Raw genomic sequence first — 22,172 nt, forward strand, 5'->3', positions numbered from 1 at the left:
GCAAGGATTATTATATTATACAGCTCTTGTCCAAAATCTCATTAAAAATAACATCTTTTCATAATGGTTTAGGCTATTGAGCATGAGGAATGAATACTGAAGATTGATTTAAGCGTGGTCATGTCTATAATTGGAAACATGATTTATTATTTAGCTGGTACACCCATTTTGTATGAAAAAAACTACAGCACCACTCCCCCTTCTCCAGTTGAGCTTTTGTGTCTACTATGGACCCCGAAAAGACCAGACACAAAGTACCTTTTCAAAATGGCTGAACAAATATGTACGCCGACTGAGGAACACAACTCCACATCATCCAGTTTTGTAATTGCTCTTAACCACTACTCTTTGTGTTCTCCCCTGAAGCAACTTCTCTATCCATTCGGCTGCCTTCTCCTAGATCCCATACGCCCTGACCTTAGACAAAGGTCTTTTATATGGCACCTGTCAAAAGACTTGACAAAATTGGCCCAATATTTTTCTCCTCTTTTAAAGGGAATGACTTATTGAAAGTTTGAGGCAAGGATCACTGTTCCATGATGCTCACTCCCACACTGGAGATACCTTGTTTAATTCATTCCCAGCTATCCTTTAATAGTTTTCCTCAAGTGTTTATCCAATTTATTTTAAATCTATTTAGGACATTTCTTCAAGCAGCCATCTGTGGTAAAGCATTCCATACTCCTAACAGTCCTCTGAATAACATCCTCAGTTTGGGGTGCGCAACACGTGAATTGTAAGATATTTTCTACAAAATGTAAATGATTAATGAAGCTCTTACTTGCTCCAAATATCTGGGTCAAAATGCTTTTCTGATGGCTACAGTCAATGTTGTATGGAGTTTCGCTTGCTTTATTAGGTCGGTAAAGTAGACGTCCATCTTTGGGATTTCTCAGCAACAATTCAGCTAATTTCCTGCTTCTCCCACGGATGGCTATGTGGAGTGGAGTGTCTCCCTTCTGAAATAGAACAATGAAAATTCAACGAGATTTCAATTTACGTACTATAATTTGCTTGTCAGACATCATTTTTTCATACACACATTACAATATCACTCCCACAAAGTGTATTAAAATCCTTCCATTTGAATTTGTATTGTACTCCAAGTGTACAAATCAGTGAAGTTTTTTTGGTTAGCCCCTAACCATTATCTTCCAACTAATCATTGAACATCTAGAGGCTCAATTAGTCAGATATCAAACAAGACTAACTTCCGAAAGTTAAATACGTACACTAAAATGAACTAAAATACATGGCACAGAGGAGGATTAGGAGTATGCACCTGAATAGGGCATCTCTATTCACTTCAAAGATCAGTTATTCTCTGCTGCCAAAGTAACTGATTACTCAGCCAAACTGCTCAAATAATCAACATGAATAAACTTCTATTATAACCACACTGCACATGTGTAACTTTTTATTAAAGTTAATTTGATATTTATACTTCACATCAGATCCAAACTACTTATCTACATTCTGAATATCTTTTCTATGAAAACTGAGACAAAGTATTTAATTGGAAATGTTACCTTATCTGCAGCAGACACCTTGGCACCTTTATCCAGTAAAAGTTCAACAATTTCAATGTTCCGCATTTTGGTTGCTTTAATGAGAGGAGTTTCACCATCCTAAAAGTACAAGAGATTTTAAATTTACTTTTAAAATGTGTAACACACTTTAGGCATTTTACTTAACACTGTTTTCACACAAATCAAAAACTTGCTGAAGAAGAGTGTCTACAGCAACAATCCAGTAATTAGGTTTAATATTGTCAGTAATATATTGGGGAATTCCTAACAGATTCAACCGAGCTTCTCCGCAGACAAATGTATCAAAATCATTTTGTAATAAGCAGAAAACACAGTTGAGGCTGAATGTTTCTCCAACAACACTTAAAAAAATAAATTAAATTATCAAAATATCTGCAAATTAAACTCGGGGGGGGGAGGGCTTGGAGAAATAGAGGTAAAAACAGTGTCTTGGGGAATACACAAAAATTAGGTTACAAGTGCAGAAAACAATCATAGTATGAATTTGCATAATGCTCTTTGCTATTACAATAATAATAATAATAATAATCCTTCCATTTGATATAGCGCTTTTCACGTCGGGAGGACGTCCCAAAGCGCTTACACAATAATTGTTACCTTAATGCAGATTTCTGTATCAGGATTGCACTGGAGAATATCCCTTACTACGGTTGCATTTCCTTTTTCCACAGCCCAATACAGAGCAGTTTTACTATCCTGAAAGCAAATTAAGAAGTATGAATCAAAACACAACAAAATCAATGTTTCATTCTTCCTCAGAATATTGTTTTCCTCTTAAAGTGCTCGAAAATGTGTTTAATAGTACAGATCACCCCAATCTAAGTGGAGCTATTAGAATTTAGTAATAAAAGCAGATGTATTCAAATTTAAACTGAATGCTTAATCTTGAAGAGATAATAAACATATGTACTGATAAACACTTTTTTTTAAAATCAAGACTTTCCCGGGACACATTTGGTAATAATTAATTGTACTTACTGTTCCCTTTATATCTATATCAGCATATTTCTGAAGTAAAGCCCTCACGATTTCCACATGACCTCCTTTAACAGCTCCAATTAGGACAGTGTCACCACTCTGAAAAAACGCACAAGGGGGTTATGTTGAAAATATCTGACACAAACATTTACAATCCAGAAACTATTGCTAGTAAGTAGTTTGTTCATCTAAAAATAGCCTGAAAAAAAATTCACTGCATTACAACTATTCAAGCTAAATTTAGGATGAAACAGCTTTAATGTATTCATTCAATTTGTTAAAATAAAAATCATTGAATTTAATATAGTGCCCACACAAAAAAGTCACAGTACTTCACATAGAATTGCTGTCAATAGTAGCAACTGTATATTTATAGAAAGATGTGACAGCCAATTTGTGTTCAACACTGTCCTACAAACTGCCATGAAGGTCCATTTTATTCGAAGGATTGTTGTCCAGAACAACTGGAGACACGCTTGCTTATGAAACTTATAGTATCAAATAGTATCATAGGATTTTAATGACCACCTGAAAAAAAAGTTAACTACTCATCTAAATGAGTGTCACAAACAACGGAGTGATCCTCCGGTCCTGCACAAGAATGTCAGCCTAGACTGAGTTCAAAGTTATGACGTGTGGCTTTCAACATGCAACTTTTTGACTCAAAGACTGAAGTTGTACTAACTGAGCTAAGCTGACACCACTTTTTAAGTTAAACGCGCAATTCAAAGTAAATAGACGAAACATTTAACTTTAACTGCCCAACCATGTAGAGATCCTGAAACTGCCATTGGATGTAGAGGATCTGTATTTTGTTGTGTGCAAGTGTTCTGGAAGAGTGGGGAGGTTGGAGAAAAAGTGGAAGGAGGAGAGAAAATGTTGAATGGTCTATTGGAGAACAGTGAAGCTTAGGGCAGATTTCCAAACCTAGGAGCAGCTTGGTCCAAAGCTATGCAGTACAGGAAGAATATTTGTGGAAAAAAAAGTGATTAGGAATCAAACCAAACTAAAAGTTTACTTCTGTCAAAAACATTTAAAAACTGTCATGGCATAATCAAATATCAAAAGGATGAGATTTCCAATTACAGCCAAAAGCAATAAAACCTCAAAGCCAAAAGCCTTCAAACCAGACAAACTAATAAATCCCACGCTTTTTCCCCAAAAATTTGGGTTCCCAAACTAAAAATTTAAACATTGCAATTGACATTCTAAACCTTAGCTATATGTAACTTGAAATGTAACCAAATCAGAAAGAACAGCAAATACAAACCCTATCAGGGATGTTGACATAAGTTCCTGCATCTAACAGGTCCTGTACAATTTCAATGTAACCTTCTTTGGCTGCAATCATCAGAGCTGTATTCCCATCTTTATCAGTCAGATTGACATTTGGATTGCGATTCAGTAATTCCTTCACCACCTCTGTATAGCCACCTTTGACTGCCACAATCAAGGCAGTCATGGAGTTCTAAAAGAAAAGATGCGAAAATTAGAAACACAAAACTTTGGTAAACTAATAAAGCATGACACTAGAAAAGCCTACTTATATTAATCCATTCTTTTCACATCCACATAAAACCCCACATTACTGACTTCACCCACTCCACCATCTGGAGAAAACAGGGGATGCGAAAGATGACAACCCCAGGCCCCAATAGCACAGTAACAAATATGGCTTTAACTTCATTCTGTAGCTCTTGCTACATCTTCCAATATTGTGCACAATCAAATACATTTTCCACTTTTTGAAGGAGTAAAATGAGCATAGCATCATTTTTAGCAATAATTTAACAATAATTCTAACCAGTTCGGAGGCTTTTGAAACCTCTCCTAAAACTGGTTTTGGTTTGATGCAAAAAATAAACCTATAAGAAGCTGTACTGAAGAAATAATGGGAAAGTCCTACAGTGCTCCAGCAAACCTGGTTGAGGAAGCGATGGTCAATTTAGCCTCATTTGTTGAATATTACATTCCTTGCATAGTAGTCTACAGACATACAAATAATTAATATTAAACTGATTTTTTAAAAAAAACTAAAATGAAAGCCAAACCTACGAATTTGTTATTTACAAAGAAATAGGAGCAGGATTAGGCCATTCGGCCCCTCAAGCCTGCCTCGCCATTTAATAAGACCACGGCTGATCTTCTAACCTAATTCCATTTACCCACCCTATCCCCATATCCCTTAATCCATTTAGTTTTTAAAAATTTATCAATCTCAGTCTTGAATATGTTCAATGACTGAGCATCCACAGCCTTCTGGGGTAGAGAATTCCATAAATTCACTGCCCTCTGAGTGAAGAAATGTTTTCTCAACTCAGTTCTAAAACGCTGACCTTTAATCCTGAGACTATGACCCCAAGTTTTAGATTCTCCAACCAGGGGAAACCGTCTCACAATATCTACCCTGTCAAGACCCTGAAGAATCTTACAGGTTTCGGTAACATCACCTCTAATTCTTCCATATTCTAGAGAATATAGGCCTAGTCTACTCAACCTCTCCTCATAGGTCAACCCCCTCATCCCAGGAACCAACCAAGTGAACCTATGTTGCATTTCCTTCTAAGGTGAGTATATCCTTTCTTAGATAAGAAGACCAAAACAATATTCCAGGTGCGGTTTCCCCCTCTAGAAAATAATCTGTTTTTCTATTTTTCCTACCTAGGTGAATAACTTCACACTTCCCCACATTATATACCATCTGCCACTTTCTTGCCCACTCACTTAACCTGTCTATATCCCTTTGCATCCTCCTTGTGTCCTCCTCACAGCTTACTTTCCCTCCTAGTTTTGTATCGTCCATGAATTTAGATACATTAAGCTCTATTTCCTCATCTAAGTCATTGATGTAGAATTTCTAGCATGTACAAACTTGTACCACAGATATTCAAGACTGCACAGAAAATCTATGGTACAATTTGACATGAATGCAGCAGCAGCACCAGCAACTTAACCCCTCGAAAAACCTTTATGAAAATCCTAAATTTGGGATTTTCCTATTTTTAAAAAAATTCTGTGGCCAAAATCATGATTTTTTTTCACAAGCCCCTTATCAAGAGCCTACCCTTCATATGCAAGTTGGGAGATGGGAAGAAGTGGAGTGAGGGAAGCTCAATCCTTTTACTCACATGTCCAAGAAGGCTTTTTGCACACCTGTGAGCAAGTTCAGGTCAATTACAATCTCAACTACTACTCTGGTTGAAATCAGATTTATTTTAAAAGCTATTGATCAGTTTTCAACATAAACCCATTTAAAGACTAAACAAAATATACCTGCAAGATTACATTTCGCAATTCAATGTGGTTCTCATGTAATCAACTAGGTTTTTCCCAACATGCACTTAAAACAAAAGGTTTAAATAAAAAAGAGATACATACAGCTCCTTCTTGATCAACGTCGGCTCCCATTTCCAACAGATGTTTCACACACTCAATATGACCTTTCCTGGCGGCCCATATTAATGGTGTTGTTCCATACTAAAAACAAAGCATCACAAAAAAGTTATTGACTGCATTTCACTTTCATTTCTCAATACATTGCTTTAAATGTAATCATTTGTAACCACAGGTTCCAACATTCACATTCTTGGAGATACTGTGCAAATATATCTATTCTATTTTAATACTGAGAATTTACATTTTTATTGCTATTTGAGTCATTTAAGTTCCAGCAAAAATTGCGTCCCAGACCATTAGCATAATTGTAGCCCATTTCTGTTCCAATGCTGCCACAGTACCTCTGAACTCAGAGGTAACAATCAACCTAGAATTATAGAAGGCATTCAGCCCATCGAGCCTATTCTGGTGCTGGGCTCATCACTACAGTCAACTACTCTAATCCCAATTCTCTGCTCTCTCCAGGTATCTTTTTATACTCTACCTCATCAAATCTATCTAATAAATGTTATGCTCGCAAGTCAGATTAGCTATTTGTACAGCACTAAAAATGATCAACCTCCAGGTCACTTGGTCATCACCAACATCCCTTCAAGCAAACTGTGTATCTCACAGGAAGTGACATTAGCGGCAACATGACGACTCAAAAGGCAGTTTTTTTTTAAGCACCGGATCCAGTGGGGCGGCCAGTCATTTGCAGGCATTCAACATGAAACCAACAATTTTGTGGCCTCATAATAAGACAGTTTGGGATCTCGTGGACCCCAACTACTTCCTTAAAACAGGGTTCAATTATAGATGCTTTTGACCCATGCCTCTGGCAGCAGTGAATCAAAATCATTAACAGCCAAAACAAAACTCAATCGTGCTGGAAAACTACCACCTGCCTATAAAGAACCAGCAAGTATGTTTTTGTTATTGCCTTTCAGTGGAGAAAGGACCTACCCCGGTGACAGTCACTATCAGAAAGCAGTGCTCTGATGCAGTTTAGAAATAATAATGCAACAGCGAAGTGCATTCTTGAGGTAAATTACAGCTTCACAATCAACTGAGCCGACTGCCTCATTTGTGCAAGACTGTAGAGCCAATAGGCATTTAGAGAAATTAAAGAATATGGTTCATATTAAAACCCAATGGGATCTTTCTGCTGGTTATGAAATAGGATTCAAACTTCAAATTTGCAATTCAATACACAATTCCCTAATATATCCTCTTAGTAATTATCTAGAGCAGTAAGTGCAAGTTCAGGATACCAAGAACCTCTCCCCCATTTCCCATATGGACTGATGTTCCAAAAATTTGCCCACTACTTGTACAAAGGCAAAAATCCATCTCTCAGAATTATATCAACAATTAAACTGATTGGCAGAGGGTAGTTGTGATTCCTACTCCACAATTTCTGTTCAACTGAAACTAATTTGAACACAGCTAAGAAATACCAAAACCAAAATGTTCTCCATTAATCATACCATGACTGTTTATTAAATATTTAAATACAATTTAAATATTTTTTCATATATATTAAAAAAATCTTACTTTGTCAGAACAGTTGACTTTGGCTCCACTCTGAAGTAAGAGTTCAACAATTTCATGATGACCTCGTCCAGCTGCCCAAATGATAGGGTAAACGCTGTACTGCTAAAGAGTGATTAAAACACCCTTCATTAACCCAATACTGTTGCTACTAAGACATAAAATAGGTATAATTGCACGTTTGTAAAAGTAAATGTAAAAGGTTTTGTTTGTGTAAAATTCTTGATTTACACAAACTAACATTTCAAATCAATACCATCCTACAATTTACTCTTGAATACACAACCACCCTTTAATGCTTCCCTAAAGTAGCAGGTCACAGCAACTCAGTTAGATTTTACATTGCATAATTCAAGGATGTGTTTGTTGTTGTTCTCAGCTTTAAACAGACATAAAAAGCTGCTTCTGCAATTCAGGTAGAATGCCTTGCCCTCTTCACATTCAAAACCTTTCCCTTCAACTGTATTTTCAGCCACCTTCACCCCTCAGCTCTTTCCCTCTTCCCCTTCCAGGTTTCCTTGGTGGTGTGTGAAGTGCTTTGATACGTCCACTGACGTGAAACATAACTTGGTTGCTTAAATAATTCCCATAAAATTTGGTAAAGTGCCAAATGAAAACTTCTCCGCCCTCCCTCTCAGAGATTTCACACAATATCTGTTTGAAGTTAACTCAATCAAAATATATTTGTGTTTACACAGAACACAAATATACGCAAGCATCTATAACAATTAAGAAAGCTCACAGTACACAGAAGTGCAAAAGACTGGAAGAGCCCTTTACAAAGCAGCTCAAAGAATAATATTACTCTTAATTGCCCATAATCCAAAAAGCTTTCCAATTTCCTCTTGAATATTCTGACAAATTCTCCCTCAGTTTCCTAGATGTAATGATCTTAGAGAAAGATTACTCACCTGTCCAGTAATGTTTGGGTTTGTACCTCTCTCAAGAAGTAATCTTGCAATCTCTGTATGACCTTTATAAGCTGCCCACATAACAGCAGTCCAGCCACCCTGAAACATCCAATGTTAAAAAATAATAATTTCAGAAGCATTAAAATAGACAAGTAAACACACATTTGCCTACTATAAGCATGTTAAGGTGGATTAAATCTTAAGAATTTATGTTCAGAATATCAAAAGCCAAGTTCTTCCCTCCCTTCGTGTTGATCCTGAAAGTATTGCAATTGTTTTGTAGTACTGAATTGCTTGATTCACATTAATTTGTACTTCCTGAAAAATACTTGCTCTTCAGACAGCCCTCCCTTCAAAAAGTTATGTTCCTCATAACTTCCTCTAACAAAAGTTATGCTGCTTAGAACATAGGACAGTACATGAAGAATATTAATACCATCTCAGCTTGAGTGCCCAGCCATTTCTGTTAAGCACTTTGGGACATCCTCCTGACGTGAAAGGTGCTGTATAAATGTAAATTTGAATTGCAATACTACTTTGCAGCTGATAAACTTACATCTTTACAGAATGACAAAATAACCAATGTCCTATTGCTTTCAACTCACCATATCTCTGTGTTCTAGGTTAGCACTAGAATTAATGAGCTCCTTCACAATTTCTAAATGTCCTTCCTTTGCAGCAGAAATGAGAGCTGTCCAGTTATCCTGTCAAGAGTCAAATATATTAAGCACACTGTTTTATGTATGGGTAAAAGAGGAAATGCAAATACAGAATTGAAATTTTTCTTTAGTTTCTAAGATTACAGAAAAAGTACTAACGGCATCTTCCAGGTTGCAGTTAGCTCCTTTATTGAGCAATTCTTGAACAATCTCCAAATTTCCTTGCTCTGCTGCAAGCATTAGGGGAGTCTGGCCACTCTGCAAAATAAGACTTTCGTCAATATTACAAGACTTCAACTTATTCTCTGGATCAATAACCAACTGATACTGAAAATAATACCTCCTGTCGTTTAGGCTTCACACATTTTGAAGATAATAGCAATACAATAAGTAGAACTAAGTAAGACAGGTACCACACTACAAGTAGTTAGGGAAACAAATCAAAGTTTGTTGTCTCGGACTTCCAACAAGTTAAGACATCAAGGAGAGGTTGATTGTCAGAGCTCAGATAATTATTTTTAAGCAGGTTTAAACTTACACTTATGATTAAGATAACATTTGGAAATGGAAAGTGTTGACAGCTTAAAACTGTAACTCAAACAGTAAACCTTTAAGGCATCATCAAAATGTTTATGTTGGGGTGTCAACTTTTTCTGAGGATTGCTGATGTTGTATATTTATGTTCACCTACCCAACTTCCAGTTTAAAAATCACATTCGAGATGAGACTGTCAATGCTTTTTAGGCTGCACAATTGGGCCTATTAATTTGGCCTATCATGCCCAATTAATTCAAATCAATGGTTTTAAAATGAACGGTGTGAGTTAAAAGAGTAAAGTCTTGAAAAAGGTTAGTTCTTATAACTAAGAATGAACAGAAAAGAGCAAATCAAATCGGAAGAAAAATAATAGAATTTCAACACAACTGCTACGACGCTAGCTAATTTTCCCTTTTCTAATCAAAATCACTGAGGCCAAATATATCAATTCTTCATGCCACCTGGCTAGTTCAGCACAGAAAAGGGAGCAAACAGGAGAATTTTCTTGCTAGTATGGATCAACTGATCATTAGATGTACTCACTGAATACACTTTAGTTGATTCAGATTAATAATGCAAATTATTCCTGATGTTTAAGCAGTTTTGTTGCAGCAATTACTAGTGTTCACTGAGCTGAAAAGGCACAGAATCTACCAGCAGAGTTTCCATGTATTGGTACTTTTTGGGTTAAATCAGACCTCATTTCTACTGAACTACTGATATAGGACAATAGTTTTTTTTAAGCAACGTTAGTTCAACTTTAGTCAATATGGGTGTAACTGACCACAGGCTCCAGTCTGACAGCAACTTGCAATCTTCATCATCACTCATATGAGTAGATAAACAAATTAAGTATTGCATCACTAAGAGATCTGGCGGAAGACTCCAGTTTCCAAATACAAGCACTTAACCACAATTGAAACACAGCTTTTAACTGGGAGCGGTCTATTTAAATCTACCCCAGTGGATTTTAAATAAGCAATTTCACAATGTGGCTTTGAAATTGAAAAAGTGGCATTCATCCTTTTCAGCTCTCACAAAGCACGTTCCCAATTCAGATTTAGAGGAGGTCAAATGATCTCATTCAACTTATTCTAGCTTCATCTGGAACTACTTAAATGTGTTCACATTGAACTTGTGGTATCAGAACCTTTTAAGTCGTTTTTTTTACATATATATATATTGTTTAAGACACTTTTCCTAGGTATTTCCCAGTGTATGCTCTGGCCTGTTCACTCCACTTCTTTTTGTATTTCAGAAATCATCTGTGGTCTGTCATTTAGGGTCATAAAGGTTAAGGTATGGTGAATGGGTTGAGATACTTCATGGTTAAACCTGAAAACAAACCGATGCACAACAACTTGAATTTACATAGTGCCCTTCACATTGTAATATCTCGGAGCACTTAACAATGGTGGAGTTGGACCTCCATGCTGGGGAGAGAGAGAAGGTGGTGTCAGGCGGGAAAAAGGAAGGTCTTCCTCTTACATAAAAGGACCTCAAAGTAGCCCATTTTGAGTACACACTGGAATACATATTGAATAGAATTTTCCTTTACTAAAAATTGAATAAATTATTACAGACAATACTCAACGTAAATTAAAATATTACCGGCATATTTTGATGGAACGTGCAAAAACATTGTGTTTTACTAATGAAAGTTAGTACAAAGAGTTCCCTACCTCATTTCTTTCATCCACATCCTTGTACTTTTCCAACAGTGCTTTGAAAGCAGTAATGTTCTCCTCTTCGACATAGGTTAATAATGTCTGGGACATGATGGCAGCCATTTATGTTTCAGTCACACCATGACAAGCAGTCTTCCACTGTACCTACACCAATAAGAATTACAATCATTCTCAACTAATAGGCCACGTTTCACAAGGCTCTACCAACACCTAGTTATATATAAACACTTGGTTATAAATAAGAACCACTAAAGTCAATTTTTAAGTCACAAAATAAAGTCATTGGTTTTATTGGGGGTATGTTTTTTCTTCAAATAATAATCATCAATCTTGCATTTGATACAGCACCTTTCATGTAGGGAATATGTCTAATGGGATAAAATGGGAGAAGATAATGGGAAGGGTTGGTAAAATTAACAAAAAAGATAAATTCTGCGAATGTTGGGATTTATTTGGGAACATTTGTGTTCATTCAGAAACTTGCCTCTCTGCAAGGCCTGTTTTTAATAATACATGTGAAAAGCTAGTTCCCACCACGCTCACAAAAAGCCAGTTCCAGCAATGAGCGCCATCAAGGTTTTGAAAAAAAAAGTTATTTTTTGACGTTAAATAGATTTAGGTGATAATTTATTTTCATGAATATTTATTGCTATAAACTAAATTTCAAAACTACTGTACTTCAATGGTCCTTCGCCATAAAAGCAAGTAGCTAATGAGCATACATTGCTCAGTATTATATTAACCCATGGCATACAAGAACTGGTAATCTGAAGTAAAATAGGGCTCAAAATAGAAACTTCTCAAATGATTAAAATTAACGTGCTTCAAACTTTGAAAAAAAGCCAGAATTAAGGAATTTCCATCCTGTAATCGATTTTGAAAAGTGGCAACACGGAGAACTGTAAAATGATAAAACTGAATACATATTTTAAACAGATTGGCACATGTGCATTTGAATCCCTAGGGTTTGGTTATCTGATTTCAACTCAATCTGCGCCAACCATTTATTAAAAATGAATGGGGTTGCAAGTCAAAGAAACATTTCAAATAAAACATATTCTGCGCTGAAACCGCACAAATCTGTTACAGTGTATACAACAACAAAATTATATTTGTATAGCGCCTTTCACGTCAGGAGGACGCCCCAAGCCGCTGGACAATCAGTGTTTCGCACCCAAGCTGGGGGTCGGGATCAGGGAGGGTGGAGGGATTTCCAAATATGTTTTAGAATAACAAAATTATCATCATTATCATCATCAGTGTCTCAGATCAAAATATTGAAAACTTTTGGCTGGTCACATATGCAAATACTAACTTCAATTTAAATATACAACACAAAGGAAAATCAGAAACGGATTACATTATTTTCAAAACTTGCAAATTCAATTTCTTAAATTATTTTAAATTAAGTTTTTTTTTCAGAAAACATGCCAATGCTTTAATCAAAATCCTTTTTAGTTAAATCTCAAGTAATCTTACCTACTACAGACTCGCTATGACAAATATTTAGTTTAAACATCACATGAAAGCGACTCCCTCGAACCGTGAATATGTTCTTACTCTCACTAGAGAAGCAGTAAATATCGACTCCACCATCTTATTTAAGACAGTCAATTCTATGTACACCATTTAATCAGTATTTTCAGATGTCAGCATGGTGCGGTTGCCTCAGAGTCAGAAACTGCATAGTTGCACAGAAAGCTAATTAATCCAGTCTTGTTTTGAAATACTGTGCAACAATAAAGAGATTTACAAAAGGTCTCAGAGAAATTGAACCATCAAAGCCATCCCCAAACAAAACTGTTCATGTAACTTCCATGAAGCACTTTGAGCCTTCTCAACAACATAAGGCACTATATCAAATGCAAGAATTATTTGTGTTCATTTTTAGAAACTTGTAAACAAATCAGCAATTTCTCCTCTCATAATTCTTGAAATTTAACAAGAACTTTACAAATGTCATAAACAGGAAACAAAGGGATAGCTATTGATACAATTCACAATAAAATTTGACAAGTTTGAATGTAATCATTGAAAACATTTTAAACTCAGATAACAAACTCAAGAATGATTGCACAATTATGACAATGTTTCAATGGCAACGTCTTGAAGCAATTTATAAACCAGGCTCAGACAAAAGCCATATCTAATTAAACCAGTCTTGTTTTGGAATACTGGGCAACAATAAAGAGATTTACAAAAGCTCTGAGAGAAAAAGAACCATCGAGCCATCCCCAATGGGTCCCAGGATATTTGTCCTCCCATCTTTATGATGCTAGTACAGCATTACACTTTTTTGGGGGCAGTCTGGTGTCTGACATATGTGGAAATCCATCACCGTGCTTATCCGAGTATCCAAACCAAACAGAGTTCCATGCATCCTGCCTATACATGGAAATTCCCGAGATATTTATTGGAATGCGCGCTCTCTCCCTGGAGGGTTGCATCCTGCTTAGCTAATTACGGAGTATTAGGTGCAGTTTGGCAAGATCCAAGCCCGGGGGACCCCAGAGTGCGTGTTGGGATACTGCTGCAGTCTAATCACCTAAAACCGCACAGATTACCATTGAGAGCATTGTGTGGCAAGCATTCCTGCTGCTTTCCCAGCTATAACCACATTACAAGTTAGGACTTTGGCTTGCAGGGTTGGGAGCCAGGGAGGTCTAAGGTGATGGGCATGCAAGATTTGTTGCAGGTGTATACTTTTGGATTAGCTGGAGCTTTTGTATGGTAAAACTGGGAATCTAGCATGGAGTTTATTTGAAAAGTCTATAAGTAGAAGGTAACAAAGGCTTGAAATATTAATAACTGAACAGAACATTAGTTACAGCTTTAATGTAAAAAATTAAATCGTACAGCGTATATACCAACAACATAACAAAATGACATGTGTATAGCGCCTTTCACGTCGGGAGGACGTCCCAAGTAAGTATATACAGGTAAGTGTGTGTCTAAATGAAAAGTACCCATCTGTATTCATATAACATCCAATCTCCATTGCAAATTAAGCTGTCAACAAATTGTTTATGACAGCAGCATTGGAAAATTTATGAAAGCCTGAAGTGTTTTTTGAATAAATAATGGAAATTTCTGGACAAACAGAAACCAAAACATGGGGCAGTCAGATTTTTATTTAAAATTTTGAATGTGTGCACTGCTGTCACTGCCGATGGCACAATTGAAGATCTGTATTAGTTCAAACAATGAAAATTCTAATATAAAGGCTCCACAAATAGGGCAAACCATCACTCCTTAAATCAGTGAAGCAATCAACCATCAGCATTTGTGCAGTCATGTTTATTGCACATCGGGGCAGCTTAAAACTCATCTCATAAAAAGCATTTTAATGCACTGTAAAAAGAATGCAAGTAGATCATAAACAGAATCAAGATGATTTGCCCAAAAGCTAACTAAATACATTTTTAAAAATACAAACTTTCAACCTTCAATTACTTTCAGCTTTGTAAACAAACCAAAGACTTTTTTAAAAAAAATATACAGCCAATAGCATGAGGTCGCATATCGTCTTGCTTATTCAAACTGCATTGCAACACAACTCACACACAACAAATTGATCAACCTTGCAGAGCAGCTGCAGTGTAAAATCCAAAACTGGAATCAATAATGTATGATTTGGGCTGAATGCTATACCCAGCCCAATTATCTCATACAGCTCATATTGCTTTCTCAGTGACAGAAAACAAAAACACAAACCACATTCAAAGATTTCCTTTTGTGTCCCTGCCACTAGCACCCTGTGCACATACAAAACAAAAGCACTGAGATTTATATACTGGAAATCTGAATTGACTAATCCAATGACATTTATAATTTGTAGCCGCGTCTTGTCATTTGAATTTTTGAAGCCTCGCCACGACCAAGGTTTTACATTTACATGGCACTTTTCACGTCAGGAGACTCTGTAAGCCGAAAGATAAAGGAAGATTTCAAGATATCAAGAACATGGTAAAAAGATAAAGTAACATTTTAAAAGGTCAAGACAGTGCTGTTTTTCCCCCAAATCAAATGCCAAACAATCGGATATTCGTTTTGTTCAAATTGCTGCATAATTTCTGGTACCAAAAACAAGATCAATGCCTTTACTTAACCCACATTAACAAAACTCGATTTTGTATTCAATTGAGAAGAATACAATATCGCAATATAAAAACACTTAAACTAACCATGATTCAAAGTTAAGTCTGGTTTTCCATCATTTAAGTGTACACTAGCCAAGAAAAATAGCTATAATATTGCAAAACCCACTGCAATAAACAATGCTTTGTCCACAACAGTAGTGTTTCAACACATCAGAATTTGTCTGATTTGCAGTCTGGATTTTCTCAAATTTCAAACAGTCTTCTTGGATGCAAGAGGCTATAACGCATCATGTTTTCTATCGGCACGGCTGTATTTTATCATGAATTGCATCAAAAGGCAAATCTTACCTACCATAGAGATTTGCACTTGTTTTTCTTTAGTGTTATTATTCTCATTAGCAGCTTCCTCTTTCCTATACAGCTTCCAATATCACAGATGGTCAAAAGGGATTAATACTACTAATTTTTACATTGACAGAATTAAGCCTTTACCTTTAACCTCCTCCATGATCTTGCCCCATCTTACTTCTGCAAACTTCTCAAACTCTACCAATCCAGTCTGTTTCACATCCCCTGCTTCACCATCGCCAGTCAGGCTTTCAGCATATCTGCCCCCACCCTATGGAACTCCATCCCAGAGGATCTTCAACTTCCCTGTCCAAGGTCCACCTCAAGATCTTCTCTCTGACCATGCTTTTCGGTCATCTTTCTCCTCTTCTTAATCCCACCCCCTCGGCTCCCACCCTCAGCTTGGGTACACACCTTAGATAGTTCAATGCCTTGGGAAATCCTCCTGATGTGAAAGGTGCTATATAACTGTTGATTTGTATTGTATTCTAAGCCTTTGTTTTGTTAAGAATTCAGATTCAGGTTTATGTTCAAATGTAATATTCCAAACAGTTAATCATATGTAAATTTTATTTCAAAGTGAATTTTCAAACAAAATAATGGTATCAAAAATGAAACTGAAATTTTATTGGAAGTAAATATGGTGCCTAACTGATATTAATCTAATCTAATACACAAACGATCCATCTCATTTACTGGTATATAAGTAGATTTGTAGTCACTGTAAGTTATGTTTTAAGGTTCGCCCCCAAAATACAGTCAATCGACTTTACAATAAACTTTACGAAGCTCTTCGAGACACCTTGACAATGCGATCAGGCGCTATATCAAATGCCAATGGCTCCCTCCCTGCAACATCACGACATGCGGCATTCCTCGGGGATCTATCCTCAGTCCTCTCCTCTTTAATTTCTACATGTTCCTGCTCGGCGATGTCATCTACAGTATTGGGGTTAACTTCCACATGTATGTGGATGACACCCAATTCTATCTCCCTACCTCCACCCTAGATTCCAGGAGCACTGGTGTTCTGACTGATCACCTGTCAGACCTCAAGTCCTGGATGAGCGTTAGGTTTCTCCTGTTGAATGTCCTTCTTGACTTCTGTTCGTGCCTTGTCACCTCAAGTGCTGACAGCATCAATCTACACGGATGTACACTCCACCTCACTGAGCTAGTCAGGAACCTTGGTATCTTGCTCGACTCAACTCTCCTTTAAATCCTTGTGCCTTGACCTGTTCAGCTTTTCCCCACCTCCACAACATTGGCACTCCACCATTATTCTCCCCTCTACCTTTCTCCGTGCTTTTGTCACATCTAGGCCTGACAATGCCAACTCTCCACTCACCAGACTTCCCAACTCTTCCCTCACAAGCTGCAAACCATTCAGAACTCTGCAGCTTGAGTTCTCTCCTGCACGAGGCTACACAAGCCAACCACCCCCATCCTTGCCCAATTCCCCTGGCTTCCTCTCCCCCAGAGGCTCAAGTTCAATTTCCTCATCCTCACGAGCAAATCCCTCCACGGTGTTGCCCCACCCCATCGGAAGACCTTCTAAACCCCTACAGACTCACTCATTCCTTCCATTCCGTAGGCACTGGTTTGCTTCACAAACCCCAACCTGCGTGCCCCACCATCAGCAGTCGAGCCTTAAGCCTCTCTGCCCTCAGTCTCTTGGAACTCCATCCTGGAGTCCCTTCACCTCGTCCTCTTTCCTCATCTCCTTCAAACACCATCTCAAGACCTTCCTCTTTGACTGCGTCTTTGATCATCGTCCCACCCCTCCTGAATCCAACCTCCAGTTCGGGTGCAAATCCTCAACTGTCCAACACTTTGGTACAGCCTCCTGAAGTGAAAGGCACTATATAAATACAAATAGTTGTTGTTATTGCTCACTAAGTAAAATAAACTCACTAAGCAAATCGGCGGAGCCTAGGTTTAGTATGCAATTATTGTGGGTAAATTAATGGTTTCACAAAATTCTGCTCAAGGATTTTTAAAACCTTCCACGTATGTTAGTTACACCATGCTCTGCTTCTGCGACTTTAGAAAAGATTTCATTTCAACAAATAGTTATGAAATGTGAAGTAAACTATTTCATAAATTACTCATCCAACATAACTGTACAGTAACAAACCAGGACTGTGGATGGCGATCATAGAATTATACAGAACAGAAGGAGGCCATTCGACCCATTGTGTCTGTGCTGACACTTTGAAAAGAGCTCCCCAAATCAATCCCAATCCCCCGCTCTCTCCCCGTAGCCCTGCAAACTTGTCCTCCCCAAATAATTATCTACTTCTCTCTTAAAAGTTGTTATTGAATCGGCTTCCACCACCCTTTCAGGCAATGCATTCCAGATCCGAACAACTTGTTGTGTAAAATAATTTCTCCTCACCTCTGTTTCTTTTAACAACTATTTTAAATCGGTATCCTTGGATTACTCCTCTTAACCTTTATAAACGTTCATCACAACTTCCTGACTTTTGTATTCTATGCTCCTATTTATAAAGTCTAGTATCCCGTATGCTTTTTAACAGCTTTACCTACCTGTCCTGCCACCTTCAAAGATTTACTTATATAAACCCCTTTAAGATTGTACCATCTAGCTTATATACACAGTGACTATTCAATATCCTAAGCCAACACATTTGACTGACAACATCAAAAATCACGTGGTTATGGTTTATAGATGTACCATTACCTACAATACTAACAAAGCAATTTTTGAAAGTGAATACATTGCAAGGCACTCTCCTGAAACATCAGTTAAACACATGTGCTTTATCATTACTGGTCTGATCAGCAACTCAAAATCACTAGGTAAACCAATAAGATACTTTGCAAAGCAATTAACATGACATAGAACACTCACATTCATCTCATCTCCAAAAGTTCTGTCAGCCATGTGGAGTTAATTGAAATATTGCAAATAGAACAGAACTAAATTTGAATATTTAGACCGCCTGTCAATCCATATAGTGGAAAAAGCAGTTGATTTTCCCGTTATGAGAAATATAAGTGCCTCTGGGCTTTGAGATGGCATGCAATTTATTTACCCACTTAGGAGACATTAAATTCAAATGTTGAAAAAAAAATCAGTCCAAATTCTTTGTGATAAAATATTTCCTGCAAATCCAATAACTGTTTAATGTACTTCTTGAATTGCTTTAGCACTGATGACCATGAATTCATTCAAAATCCAGTTTTGTCCAATAAATAGCCCGAAATAGAACTGAGCATTATTCAGAAATCTTCCACTGTAACTAAAGTGGCTTTAATTTCAAAATCAGTCACAGTTGAGAGCTTTTCAACTAAATGGCTAACTGAACTCCTTACTATTATCATTTTCCACAGACAGTATTCACTGTTCTGGTAACTTAATAAAAACTGTTGCAAAAAAATCCGATTATGCAGATACTAACTGAATCCACCGACTAAATTCTGAGATGCCCAAGTCCTGCAAAATTCTATTGGGGGCCCAGATGCACAACAGATGAGATCAAACATCATTTTGGTATTATGTCACATACTGTATTTCCTTCAATTTTCAACAAAGACCACACAAAGGATTGCTCATGTACCTTCAGAGGCTTGAAAAGAAACTCAGCGAGAGGCAGAAAGTTAAAGACGATGAAAAACACAAAGAAAGGCAAATAGAATGAAAGACTGGAAGAATGTGCTACAATAGTGAAGGTATAACACTAGATTGGCTACAGTACTATGTAAAATCTATGTTAGATCTTCCGAAGAGCAATGCTTTCAGTCCCATGAACTGCCTTTCCCCATACCCTTGTGGTTTACTCCCTGGGTATCTATCTTGTTCCCTTTTGAAGGTAATATGGATTCTGCTTCAACCTCCACTCCCAGGCCATTCCAAATCCTAACAGCTCTGCGTACAAAATGTTTCCCAATCTCTCCTGTTTACTTGTTTAATTCATCTAATGAAATTGTTCAGCATAAGATAACACAATTAGTTCACACCTCGCACAAGTATCCTCGAAGTTTTAGACCAACTGGTTTTGCTCAGTTAACATTCCCCCAAATATCTTTCCTGTAAAGATCCGGTACATGTCACAGAATTACAAGCCTAAAATTGCTGTATTCAGTTCCATGTCTTCCCTTCCAGCTGCGTACTCATATACAAGGAACAATATTTTTTCGCTGATCTCTGCTTCCAGCTACTCACATACCCCCAAACTCAAGCACTACGTAAGAACCACCGTCAAAGTTCAATACTAAAAGAGATGGATGAAATTATAAAACATAAAGTGCGATGTTTTCGAACAGTATTTCTGTACCGTGTATAACTTGCAGATTCTATTACTTTAGTCCAATATGTTCCGAGAAAGTACATCAAATGCTGTTGAGAGAACTTCACAAAGGAAATAGTATATTAGTTATTCCAAAAGCTGAATTGTCCACTGGATTCAACATCGAATCACAGAATAAAATTGCGATTTCAGTCTTCCTCCGTGGTACCACCTCGTGTCAAAAAAATACTGTTACATACACATTAATTGAGTTCATTTTTTTTTAAACTGCAGGGAAAGCAGAAGGGTTTGGAATCCACCAATTAATTCAACAAAAAAACGAATGAGATTTGTTGAAATTGTCGCCCACAAAATACACAGTCAATCCACGTTACAATATAGTCTGCGAAGTGCGTTGAGACGTCTCGACAACGCGATAAGGCGCTATATCAATATTATTATTATTATTTCGAGGAAAGACAACGCCTTCAAAAATGCAAAAAAAAAAACACCCAATCAATATTGTTTCAAGAGGCGATCGCGGCCGAGAATCAAACCTCTGGTGCAATACAATGACGATAAGTGGTTAAAAACAATAGCGGGTGTGAGGGCTGAAGGCACCGCTGTCAGCTCACAGTCAGGAGAACACCGCATCCGCGGCCAACAACACCCGCCCGTCAGCGGCCAACACCCGGCAGATATATAACCCCGGGGGGCCGGGGCTGGGGGCGGGGCCGGGGCTGGAGCGGGGCCCGGGGCTGGGGGGCCGGGGCTGGGGGGGGGCGGGGCCCGGGGCTGGGAGCGGGGCCCGGGGCTGGGGGGGGGGGAGCGGGGCCCGGGGCTGGGGGGGGGAGCGGGGCCCGGGGCTGGGGGGGGGAGCGGGGCCCGGGGCTGGGGGGGGGGGGGGAGCGGGGCCCGGGGCTGGGGGAGGGGAGCGGGGCCCGGGGCTGGGGGGGGGAGCGGGGCCCGGGGCTGGGGGGGGGAGCGGGCCCGGGGCTGGCTGGCCCGGGGCGGGGGGGGAGCGGGGCCCGGGGCTGGGAGCGGGGCCCGGGGTGGGGGGGGGGAGCGGGCCCGGGGCTGGGGGGGGGGGGGAGCGGGGCCCGGGGCTGGGGGGGGGGGGAGCGGGGCCCGGGGCTGGGGGGGGAGCGGGGCCCGGGGCTGGGGGAGGGGGGGAGCGGGGCCCGGGGCTGGGGGGGGGGAGCGGGGCCCGGGCTGGGGGGGGCGCGGGGCCCGGGGCTGGGGGGGCGGCGGGGAGGGGGGGTTGGCGGGGCCGGGGGGGGGGGGGGGGGTGGCGGGCCGGGGAGGGGGGGTGGCGGGCCGGGGGGGGGGGGGGTGGCGGGCCTGGGAGGGGGGGTGGCGGGCCGGGGAAGGGGGGGTGGCAGGGCCGGGGAGGGGGGGTGGCGGGCCGGGGGAGGGGGGGGTGGCGGGCCGGGGAGGGGGGGGGCTGGCGGGCCTGGGGTGGGGGGGGGGGAGGGGGCGATGGCCCCTCCGAGAACCAACGGCAAACGCGCGAGCCGGGGCCCAGAATCCGCGAAGTGGGCGCTCGCGCTCCTCCTGATGAACAAAGGAGCGCTCGAGGCCGTCACTCACCTGCCGGAGCCGCCGCTGCTGCTGCTCTCCTCTCCACTGCCTCCGCCTGAACTCCTCCCGTCGCCATCGTATCACGACGTAAACACGGTCACGTGATACTGCCGCTCAACGTCAGCTCGTCACAGAATCTCGCCCCGCCTCCGACCATGTCAATCAAATGACGTCGGCGCATTCCGGGTCTCCGCCTGGTCATTGCCCTGTGTGTGGGTGTCTCGTCCCCTCCTCTCAGCCGACACTGGGTTAATAATAACAATCCCTCCAAAACCCCAAAACAATAATAAATTGGTCATTTTCAATCCGCGACTGTTTGTGGGACATTGCTGTGCGCAATTGGCTGCCGCGTTCGCCCACAAATATACACTCAATTCACTTTACAGTGTGTTCTGTGAAGCGTTTTGGGACGTCCTCCCGACGTGAAAAGCGCTGTATCAAATGCAAGGATTATTATTATTATTATTGGTTTGCGCAGGTCACTATCCTCCTTTGCAAGGAAATGCTTTCCAGCTCCTGCAACCCCAATTGCTTATCCTGGGTTAACTTCCTTTCCACCAACCGCTCGCCGAGGATCCGTGAAAGCCGCCTCCGAGAGGCCACTTTTCTGAAAACTCCATCTGCAAAGTTGGGCGGCA

The 22,172-nt window shown here is 39.7% G+C and overlaps 1 protein-coding gene across 8 annotated transcripts in view; it reads right to left on the reverse strand.

Moving 5' to 3' along the window:
• The window catches only part of LOC103187116 (kinase D interacting substrate 220), a 70,786-nt gene extending 49,151 nt beyond the window's left edge, over positions 1-21,635 (reverse strand). For 5 of the 8 annotated variants that reach the window (XM_007906474.2, XM_007906473.2, XM_007906472.2 and 2 more), the window contains exons 1-12: positions 21,544-21,634; positions 11,247-11,396; positions 9,187-9,285; positions 8,974-9,072; positions 8,369-8,467; positions 7,461-7,562; positions 5,907-6,005; positions 3,799-3,996; positions 2,529-2,627; positions 2,148-2,246; positions 1,530-1,628; positions 782-959 (exon numbers count right to left, since the gene is read on the reverse strand). In XM_007906474.2, coding sequence (XP_007904665.2) covers positions 782-959; positions 1,530-1,628; positions 2,148-2,246; positions 2,529-2,627; positions 3,799-3,996; positions 5,907-6,005; positions 7,461-7,562; positions 8,369-8,467; positions 8,974-9,072; positions 9,187-9,285; positions 11,247-11,354 — 1,279 coding nt within the window. In that variant the 5' untranslated portion in view covers positions 11,355-11,396; positions 21,544-21,634. Of the gene's footprint in view, positions 1-781; positions 960-1,529; positions 1,629-2,147; positions 2,247-2,528; positions 2,628-3,798; positions 3,997-5,906; positions 6,006-7,460; positions 7,563-8,368; positions 8,468-8,973; positions 9,073-9,186; positions 9,286-11,246; positions 11,397-20,001; positions 20,076-20,588; positions 20,625-21,543 lie in introns of those variants that run through there. The other 3 variants (XM_042332698.1, XM_007906468.2, XM_007906467.2) reach the window with 3 other exon arrangements.
• Positions 21,636-22,172: the final 537 nt, after the last annotated feature.

The sequence above is a fragment of the Callorhinchus milii genome, unplaced genomic scaffold (genome assembly GCF_018977255.1).
Source record: "Callorhinchus milii isolate IMCB2004 unplaced genomic scaffold, IMCB_Cmil_1.0 Scaffold3, whole genome shotgun sequence".
Lineage (NCBI taxonomy): Eukaryota > Metazoa > Chordata > Chondrichthyes > Chimaeriformes > Callorhinchidae > Callorhinchus > Callorhinchus milii.